This window comes from Lathyrus oleraceus, chromosome 3 (assembly GCF_024323335.1).
Source record: "Lathyrus oleraceus cultivar Zhongwan6 chromosome 3, CAAS_Psat_ZW6_1.0, whole genome shotgun sequence".
Classification (NCBI taxonomy): domain Eukaryota; kingdom Viridiplantae; phylum Streptophyta; class Magnoliopsida; order Fabales; family Fabaceae; genus Lathyrus; species Lathyrus oleraceus.
In genome coordinates, this window is record NC_066581.1 from 228615151 (window position 1) to 228625513 (window position 10363).

Below are 10363 nucleotides of genomic sequence, written 5' to 3' on the forward strand. Positions count from 1 at the left end.
GTTTGGTTATCAACCACTTATTTTAATCTAGAGATGAGAATGGATAGAGTATTAAGAGAATATTATAATGGGTCAGTTTTAACTTTAAAAAATATAATTTTTTTAAAAACTGGATTCTAAAAAATATTTTTTAAATTATTATTAGTTTTTAAATTTTTTTTTTACAAATTAAAAGATTAAATTTATATTTTATAACATAAATATACATTATTAAAGATAAAAGTATAGTTAAAATTACAAAAGTTATATCTCAAAAATGATTTTTATATGATTCTTTCAAATTTTGATATTCAAAAAGAGTTTGAATAAAATGATAAAATACCTAAAATTAAAAATAACTATTCAAATTAAGGGCCTGTTTGAAACACTTTTCAATTTTAGTTCTTAAAATTTGTTTTTCAAATCTATTTTAAAAAACTATTTTTAAGAAAAAAATTAACAAAAATTTTGTTTGATAAAGTAATTTTTAAAAACTGTTTTAAAAATATGAAAATGAAAAAACTTGTTTGATAATCTAATCTTTTAAATCACATTAACGTTATAAATGAAAATTATAAATTTTTTATGTTTTTTCTTCAAGTTTTATAATACTAAAAACTAAAAAGTGAGAAGCAAAACACAACTAAACTGTTTCACTTTTTTACTTTTAAAAACTGAAAAATAGAAAAGAGTTTTTAAAAACACTTTTGCAAAACATTATATTCAAACAAATTTTTAAATTTTAAATTTTCAAAAACTAAAAAAGAGTTTTTAAGATTCATTTCAAACAGGCCCTAAATTTTTATTTGAAACTTTTATAGATTTTTTTTAATTTTTTTTTTTACCAAAATAAGTAATACTTCGAAAATTATTTAAAAAAAAAGGCAAAACAACCTGACTCAATATAGATTTTCATATGCGATGTTTGAAAAAATCTTTGTATCTAAGCTCATATCCGTTTATTTTAATGGATAACTGTCACTGCCTCTGTTCGTATCTATTTTACGAATTTTTCTCTTATCCGTTGTGGATAAATTTTACGAGTACCTAATAGAGATGAGTTCAATTGTCATACTTATTTTAGTCTACAAATATTTTATTTTTAAATTATTCACTTATAAACTAGAGATCCAACTACCTAATTTGAATCTATGTCCTTAAAATTAATTTTTAATATTAAATAAAGAATTTAATTTTTAATAATTTTTTAACAATTTTTTTTTAAAAAATATTTATTACTGAATTGGTATGCATTAATTAAATAATAAATGAGTTTAATTTTCAATTCATAATGCACAATTTCATAATTCAAAGTGAGTATAATTAGTATGAAAAAATAAAATAAAATAACTTCTCTTTCCTAAATTATACATTCCTTAAGTCAGACAATGTTCTACAACAATAAAAATTAATAAAATCAAACATTTGCTTTTTTTTGACTGTTTTTATTTTATTTTATTTATTGCTATTTTAAATACCAACCACGTTATCTTTTCTTTATTGACACCTCTATTTTTTTCATTAATGTTTTCTTCGCAGAAGAAACAAAATAAAAGTAAAATAATATTATTATATTATTTTATAAGATTTATGTGGGAATTAACCATTATCTTACACAGGTATTAATATGTCTGTGTCCGTGATCTTATCGCATCTGTGAAACAATCAAACAAAAACAGTAGCAGTAGTTTTGCAGAAACTACCGAGAACCCGGTTCTGAAGCGCGTGTTACCACGCGCACGACTTCAAATAACGACCCAAACCCTCAATTCTGAAATTGCTGAAACTTCGTCGTACTCCAAAACCCTAATCCATGTCTGATCCTATCCTCGCCGCTCAACCGCCGGAGCAACTGTCATCGGATCTGGATTTCGATGACTTCGCCGGCCAGTTCAACAACCTCCCTATCCCCTCATTAGATGCTTTCTTCAACCACGACGCTCTTGATTCAGAGCCGTTCCCTTCCGATCTAGAATTCCCGCTGGGAGATTTCGAGATCACCTTTGACGATATTGATAACCTCTGCATCCCTACTGATACGGATGGTTTTATTCTTCCTGAAGCTTGGAACCCGAATACTAATGGCATTCCAATTTCGCCTATGATCGGAGATTGCATTGATGGTGATGGCAATTGTTCTCCGGAGAATTTTGATTCGCCGGGATCAGGTGCTTCTGTGGTTTCTGGTGATCAAAGCGATCAAAGCCCCGGTGTTTCTAGGTTTTTTAATTCAGAATCGGTTTCTGCTGATGATAACTCGGTTGATGTTAGAGTCTCGAGCATTCCTTTGACGGAGACTGAAATTAGCGACCGGGAAGAGTCTTCAAATGGACCGGTCTCTTCTCAGGGATCGGGTAATGGTGGATCTGGTGTATATGAAGCCGTGAACTCGCCCTCACATGATTCTGGTAGTTATGAGAGGGATATTTCATCTTCTCATGAACATGCAACTTTGGAAGAGGGTGTAAAAGTGGAGGGAATTGTTAAAGGCCGTGATCTGAAGAGGAAGAAAGAAAACAGCCATGAAAGTGCTGAAAATAGAACCCCGAAATGTAGCAGAAGGTCCTCCTCAATGGAAAACAAGACCCCACAACAGCAGCAATCTCAATCTGGTTTTGATGGAATTGAAGATGATGATGAGAAGAGGAAGGCAAGGTTGATAAGGAACAGAGAAAGTGCACAGCTTTCTAGGCAGAGGAAGAAGCATTATGTGGAGGAGCTTGAGGAGAAGGTACGATCAATGCATTCAACAATTTCTGATTTGAGTAGTAAGATTACCTATGTCATGGCTGAGAATGCTACACTTAGACAACAATTGTGTGGTGGTGTTATGTGTCCACCTCCACCACCAGGTTCTGGGATGTACCCTCATCCTCCAATGCCACATATGCCTTATCCTTGGATGCCTTGTGCTCCTTATGTTGTTAAACCTCAAGGGTCTCAGGTTCCTTTGGTTCCAATTCCAAGGTTGAAACCTCAGCAACCAGCTGTGTATTCTAAGACTAAGAAGACTGAGACTAAGAAGATTGAGGTGAAAACTAAGAAGGTTGCTAGTATTAGTTTGTTGGGTTTGTTTTTCTGTATCATGCTTTTCGGTGGGCTTGTTCCTTTGGTAGATTTTAAGTTTGGAGGTTTAGTTGATAATCTTTCTGGTAGGTCTAGTTATGTTAGTGATAGATGGTTGTATGGTCAGGGTGTAGGTAGAGTTTGGCCTGTAAATGATCATATGAAAGAATATGGAAGGGATGGGGAGGTGGGATTATCCAAAAGGAACAATTATGAGAGAGGCCGAAAACTAGGTGAAGAAATGAATGAACTGAAAAACTCGAGTTGTTTTGGTCATCGAGACAACACCAGCGAGCCACTTCTTGCTTCTTTGTATGTTCCTAGGAATGATAAGTTGGTGAAGATTGATGGAAACTTGATAATCCATTCGATCATGGCCAGTGAGAAAGCCATGGCATCTCAAGATGCTCAAGGAAAGAAGGAGAAAAGTGAAACTGGTTTGGCCATTCCTAGGGATTCTGCATTGGCTATTCCTGAAGTTGGAAGAAATAGAGGGCAACATCCAAATGTGTATAGAGTTTCTTCCGAACAGAGAAGGACTATTGGCTCTGGTTCGGCCAAAACCTTGAAGGACCATATGAAATCTTCTGCAACTGATGGTAAAATGCAGCAGTGGTTCCGTGAAGGAATTGCAGGTGAGTGTCCTTTAATTATGTCTGTCCTCTAATTTTATTCTATTGGTGGCTTGGTAGAAATGGTACATTCTCTTCTGCTGATTTATAACATGTTTTGCCTGTTGCTGTCTAATCCGAATTTGCCAATCTATAGCTCATATTACAGGTTTATTATGTCGCTGTCATGATTTTACTTCATAAATTATTAGGTAGAAATAATGCAGTCTCTTCTGCTGAATTGTGTCTTCTTGGATGCTCTATAAAATCTTTTATCAGAATTTGCCAATTTGTAGCACATATTACAGTTTTTACGTTATCTTTCTGTCTGATTTTCACACTAAAGATTGCTAGGTAGGCTTGGTACACTCTCTTCTGCTTGTGTTTTCTTGGGTGCTGTAAAAAATCACTAATCACATATAAGCCATTGTGTAGCACATATTATAGGTTCAACGTTTTCAATTTTGGCAGTGTTTGAGTATATGAGATACCTTCTAATATTAAGCTCATACGTTTTCTGTTTGGTTGTTCCTTGGTTGTTTGAGATGTCTTCCAAACTTGGTTAGATAGATTTCTTGAACTCCTTGTGATTCTCTAACTCTGTCACTAACTTAATAGTGCTTATTTAGTAATACCTCCCCTAACTGTTACATTTTTGGTTCGATGTTGTATTTCTAATATAGCTTTTCTTATGCCATATTAACTGTCATTATCTAAGATGTCTTTTCTCAGTATTAGAACTGAAAACAACACCTTCATGTTGTCCACGTCTCAATCATGCTTAAGCTGTACAAGATTTATATCCCAAATAAGTTCCTGCTTGCCTATTTTGAAGCACATAAGTATTGAAGTTTTACCAAAATTTCCGGTTCCATGATGCAGGTCCAATGCTAAGTTCTGGCATGTGTACTGAAGTTTTTCAGTTTGATGTCTCTCCAGCTCCTGGAGCTATAGTTCCAGCAACAACAGTGACTAATATTTCTAATGAAAGCCGTCACAATGCTACCACTATCAACATGAGCAGAAACAGAAGAATCCTCCACGGGCTCCCAGATCCACTCCCTGGATCCAAACTGAACATAACTGAAGAACATGCAAGAAATTTGCCAAAAGACCACCTCCCTGGTAATAAATCTTCAATGGTGGTTTCTGTTCTTGTTGATCCCAAAGAGGGCGGAGATGGTGATGTTGATGGCATGATGGCTCCAAAGTCGCTCTCTCGGATTTTTGTTGTTGTGCTACTCGACAGTGTCAAGTATGTGACTTACTCATGTGGTCTTCCACGAGCTTCTCCTTTGGTGGCTGCTTATGTTTGACCACCCTCCCCATTTTGATACAAGCTTATCTAACCCTAGAGCTATAGTTTATTTACAAGGGATGTGGGCTATGGGAGGGAAAGAATCGAGGCTCCGGTTTTGTACATAAGATATTTAAAATAGCAGGCCTTCTGTAAACAAAAGAGAGTTGCACTTTAGAAAAGCTGGCGTTGATCAACTGTTTATGTATGAGTTGAGACTTTTCTTAGAAACTTAATAATAATAATAATAAATGCCGACTTATAATTTACAAGTTGTTACATTTATTCAGTTTATATTGTGGTGTTTAAAGTTTGAACCTGGTCTTGAACAAAGGGAGACCAATGGGTTATAGGCTAAGAGCGTTCTGTTTTTGAGCAAAAGTATTTTGGCTCTTGAAATATGTGAGATGTTGTTACTACTACCGAGAGATATTTGTAGACATGTTTATTATTTCAATCCAATCCATTTAGGGTATGTTTGGGAGTTGGATTTTGAAATGTTTGGGAGGATTGCTGGTCTATATCATGAAATATGTTTAATATTATTAAAAAGTTTAAAATATAATATAATATATTAGTATATAGAATCATATTATTTTATTTTTTTTAAGAATATCTGACATTTTAAAAGATAGACTCAATTCTTAAAAGGATTTTCTTCCAAAAACCAATGCATCATTGATACATTTTGAAAAATTAAAATAGTAACAATAAAATGATTAGAATCGTTTTCTTTACTTAAAATCATAGAATTTATATATTAAAATAGTATTAAATTTATATACGTGATATATAATATATAATTATATAATATTATAAATGTATCAAATAATTTAAAACTTTAATTTAATTATAAAGTAAAAATATACTAAATTAATGTAATATATTCGTAAACTAATATAAATCTATATATATTACTCACCAAATCATAAAAGATAACATTCAAAAGATTATTTAAAATGCAATAGTTTCGATCAGGTTAAGAAAACAAGTGTTTTCATCTTTATCTTGAACTTAATCGAAATTTCAATCCTTCTACAACATCATTTTTATAAGTAATTTCATCTCCATTTTGATCAAATTCATATCCATAATCTAGATGATGAAAATTCTTCAATATTAGAATCAAATATAAAAAATTTGAAGGTAGAAGGGGAGGATTGGTTGAACCAACCGTTTCACAATATGCACTAACTTAAATATTTATAGATTGTTGCACATTCTCATCATGGTAGTTAAAATTTAGATTTAATGCATCTTTTGGTTCCTTAATTTAATTTATTGTTTGACTTTGGTCCTTAACTAAAAAAACATTACTAAGTAGCTCCTTAAAAAGCAATATAAATAGTTTAAAATCATCTCAAGACTCGATTTTACATAAAAACTTTTTTACCTACAATTTAACATGAAATGCTTACCTAAAAATATAAAATCCATAGAATTTAGGTTTTAAATTGCGATTTTAATAACATTGAGTGACAAAGTTATTGTCATTTTTTTTTCATTCAAAACATTTGCATTTATACACATTGTGGAAAAAATCGAAACTACATAACTGCGAATTCCGAAGTTCTCCCCTAGAAAAACCAGATGTTCTGCTATCTGCTTCAAGTTTGGTCTAACAACAGATTCAAAAGTTATAAGCTGTGATAATATCTTAAAACCAGTTGTTTACCTATCGGCTCTAGGATTGTCAAAAGTTATAAGTTGTGAAGATATATTAAAACCAGACGTTCTGCTATCAGCTAGAGAACTAAGTCTCACAGTGGATTCAAAAGCTATAAGCTGTGAGAATATCTTAAAACACCTATTTTAGAAAGCAAAAATTCTAGTTACAATGAATTAGAAAAGAAATTATTCTATAGAAACATCAAACATCTTCCATTAATGCTCCTGACTCATGAGTCTTAACACTTCTTCAGACCAAAGTTCCATCGGGTTACTCACAAGTCCGACTAGTAAATAAATTTAGACAATAAAAACATAAGACATTGGCTTGATCAGATATTTACAAAGACAAGGTTGTTCTGTTAAAACAAGTAAAATTTTATTTCAACTCAAGAAAAAATTTCAAATGGGAATTAACACAGCTCTTGCTTAATATTCGTGTGTATAAACAAAAACTACAAAGGGAATAAACCAAATGTAAATTTATCTTCTTTACCTTTAACCACAGAAAACTACACTTTAAAGGAATCAAGCATGGTCTTTAGAATCTTCTCAGAAGTTTGCCATTGTTTGTCATTGGCACTAGCCACAAATAACACAACAGTGTTTCCCTTAGCTGTTGCTTTTGCAAGATTGTGTGAACCAGTAAGAGCAAATGGAGTTTCAAGCACATATTTATAGTACTGCACACACAATTTTCAGTAATGTTAGTCATCAACAGTTGCCGTAATGTTTAGACAACTTAGGCTATAGAAAGCAAACATACCGTCTGATCATCAACTTTTTCAACCGACATCTCGAGGAGCTCGTCTGGATCAAAAGTGTTTCCAGTGACGAATGGGCCGAGAGAAGCGATGACCTTTTCTGGGCTCCCGATGTCCTCAATTGTTGCATTTGGTTTGTTGGTTAGGCGTATCAATGGTGAAGCAACTATCTGAATTTTTCCTTGTTTTTCGTCTTCGAATTTAACCTCCACCCATGGCTCGGCACATTTTGGTTGACAGTAATTTCCTGATAGTATGTTAGCTATACGAAGCTGTTTCCATGTTGGGGGAAGGATGAATTGGTATGGCTGCACATTTCCTGCAAAGAACTAAATCTAAACTATCAATTGCAAAGAACAGTAGAAGACAATTTCAAATAAATTTCTAAGTCAATCTTCTACCCTCACTCTATCTAGGACATGGACACAATTGGCCTAACTTTTTGCGAAACATCTTGTGTTTTTTATATCTGTATTCTAACACAATTAATATGCAACCCAAATAAGAAAGTTAGTGCTACAAAATCAAAACTTCCTAAAACCTAATCATCAAGTAATGAGCCAAATCATGTGCAGGAGAGGCAACCAAATCATATTATTGGGAATATCTTAAATAACAGATGAATGTACCTGCTCGAAGGGCAGGGGTGTCTTTAGCAGAAGCTTTAAAGAGAACAAAAGAAGGGTCTGATGATGGAGGAAGGAAAGAGCCAACTGCAACGTCTCTAGCTTGTGAGGGAGGTGGCTCAGTGAGAACAATAAGTGGGAGAGAAAGAGCAACACCCTTTAAGAATTCTCTTCTGGGTGTGTGTTGGAAGTGATTTTCAGGAACTGAGATAGAAGCTGAGACTCTGAATGCACGGAAAGGTGAGAGGTTTGAATGTGATGTAGTTGATGAAGTGAAGGGGAGAAGGGAGGTGAATAGAGATGTTGCCATTTTTGTGATTAGTGGAATGTGTGAAGGAAGGGACAAGGTTGAATGTTGATTGGGTCACTATGCAACTTATCCATTGTGAAAATATGATGTGATGTGTGGATCACAATTTTGCTACACATCACATTTACTAGAACTCCTTAGAGCGTGTTTTATCATGTGGTACAAAAATTTGACTGCAAGTCAATTGATTTTTTTTAAGTGATTTATATTTGGATAAACTTTTAGTTCAATTAAAATCAAATTTTGAAAAGCAAAATCAATTATTCTCGAAGATTATAGTTCAACCACATGTTTATTAACCTCTAAGGAATAAAGGAAAAAAGTTTAAAAGTTAAGGAAACAAGTGTGAAGTCTTTTTCAAACCACACATGTTTTTAGCCTCTCATATGAACAATTTCATTGGCATTGAAGGTACCCAATAACTCAACAAAAAAGACATCATTTCATTTTGTGTTTGAAACAAAGCAACCAAAAACCATGTCAAGGTGATTCCTAAAAATACCTCCACAGGAAGAAGGGTCAGGATTGCCTTTAGAGGATCCATTCGAGTTACACTTGACCCAAACTAAAGGTGGAGGTTCCAAAAAAAATTCCTTGATAGAAGGCCCTTTTGGAGGATGGATTTGGACAGAGAAAACTTTAAGCAATAAGAATTGAGTGATAGAATATCCAAAGACAACCTTGGTCTGATTACTTAAAAAAGAAGCATCGGCAACAATGAAAGATAACTAACATCCATTTGATGAATCTTTTTTGGTTTCTGCAGAGCCAAATGGCGTTGAAAGAATTGACAACGGCGGATGTAACAAGAACTTTGCATTGAAGGGACCATGTTTGGTTATAGATTTTAAGAATGTCAAATGGAGAGGAAACAAGAATATGGATGTGGAATATGTTGAAAGTATATTTCCATTTTTTTTGTGGCAAAACTGCAATGAGAAAGAGATGTAAAGATGATTCAGAAGATGAGGAGCACATGAAGCACTTGGAGGGCAATTGGAAACCACTTTTAACAAGGTTCTCATCAGTTGGGACCTTGTCATGACATAACCTCCAAACTAACAAAGACTTCGATAGAAGGATAACAACATACTAGAGAATATTGGGCCATCAAATCTTCTGACCAACAGGAGAATGAAAAAGGAACGAGTCTTTGTAGGAAAGATCTCTAGTTTTAGAGGGAAGACAAACTCTCAAATTAGGCTTAAGGATGAAAGACAAGATAACTTTATTTAGAATGGAGGGTAACTCGTGGTGCATGTCAATCATCTAAGTAAGCAGACACCAAGCATAGTTAATTAGGAATTGATTGATATTGTCCTTCAAAATATGGTCGTCCTCTTCAGGAATATTCCGAGTTTGCACAAAAAGAGATCCAAACCAATTATAAGTCCAAAAATTGATGTTAGAGTCATCTCCAACAATCCATTCTAAGTTAGCTTAGACATTAAACCACTGACCCTTAATAAAGCTCCAAATGCAAAAAGATATATGGTATCCAATGGGCAGTTTTTTCCTAAGCACCATAAACTTAAGGGAACCACCCAAAAGTGGTCATTTTGTAAGAAGTCCCAACAAAGTTTAAGGTTAGGTGTTTCATTAATTATAACTAGGGACCTTACATTTAGCCATCATTCACCTAAAGGCAGACAAACCTTATCCCAAACTACACTCACAATTTTCTAGTGATAGGGTCTCCGCTCCAAATAAAATTCCTCGTATACTTCTCTAGAATCTTAAGGAGAGAAATATGCCAAGAGTAAACCGTAAAAGAATGGATAAGCATGCCTTGGATGGCACTTCTCACCAACTGAGTTCTACCAGCAATGGAAATGAGGGCATCCTTCCAAGATAAAAGTTTGGCAATGATCATATCAACCAGAGGCTGGAAATGGATAGATTTAGGACTCACATTGAAGATGGGAACACCTAAATAGTCAAAAGGGAGGCTGCCAACATTGTATCCAAGGTATGAATTTAGGTGATGGCTCTAGAATGATGCACATTTCTAGAGAAAATAGTAGACTTCAAAGGAATAACCA

The 10363-nt window shown here is 33.8% G+C and overlaps 2 protein-coding genes across 3 annotated transcripts; one reads left to right on the forward strand and one right to left on the reverse strand.

Moving 5' to 3' along the window:
• The first annotated feature begins 1613 nt into the window (after positions 1–1613).
• On the forward strand, positions 1614–5225 carry LOC127126476 (bZIP transcription factor 17). 2 transcript variants are annotated; one of them, XR_007804995.1, is made up of 2 exons: positions 1614–3771; positions 3826–4517. XR_007804995.1 is itself a non-coding variant. In XM_051055407.1 (2 exons), exons 1-2 carry the CDS (start codon positions 1793–1795, stop codon positions 4970–4972), a joined length of 2322 nt encoding a protein of 773 aa, XP_050911364.1. In that variant the 5' UTR covers positions 1615–1792; the 3' UTR covers positions 4973–5225. The 2 variants fall into 2 exon arrangements, 1 of the variants encoding a protein (XP_050911364.1); XM_051055407.1 differs by lacking the exon at positions 3826–4517 and adding an exon at positions 4539–5225 and having other exon boundaries at positions 1615–3680.
• Positions 5226–6923: 1698 nt separating this feature from the next.
• On the reverse strand, positions 6924–8523 carry LOC127126477 (psbP domain-containing protein 6, chloroplastic). Its single transcript, XM_051055408.1, has 3 exons — positions 8015–8523; positions 7388–7704; positions 6924–7304 (listed from the first exon to the last, which is right to left on the reverse strand). The coding sequence occupies exons 1-3, from the start codon at positions 8319–8321 to the stop codon at positions 7134–7136; spliced, it is 795 nt and encodes a 264-aa protein (XP_050911365.1). The 5' UTR covers positions 8322–8523; the 3' UTR covers positions 6924–7133.
• Between the last annotated feature and the right edge of the window lie 1840 nt (positions 8524–10363).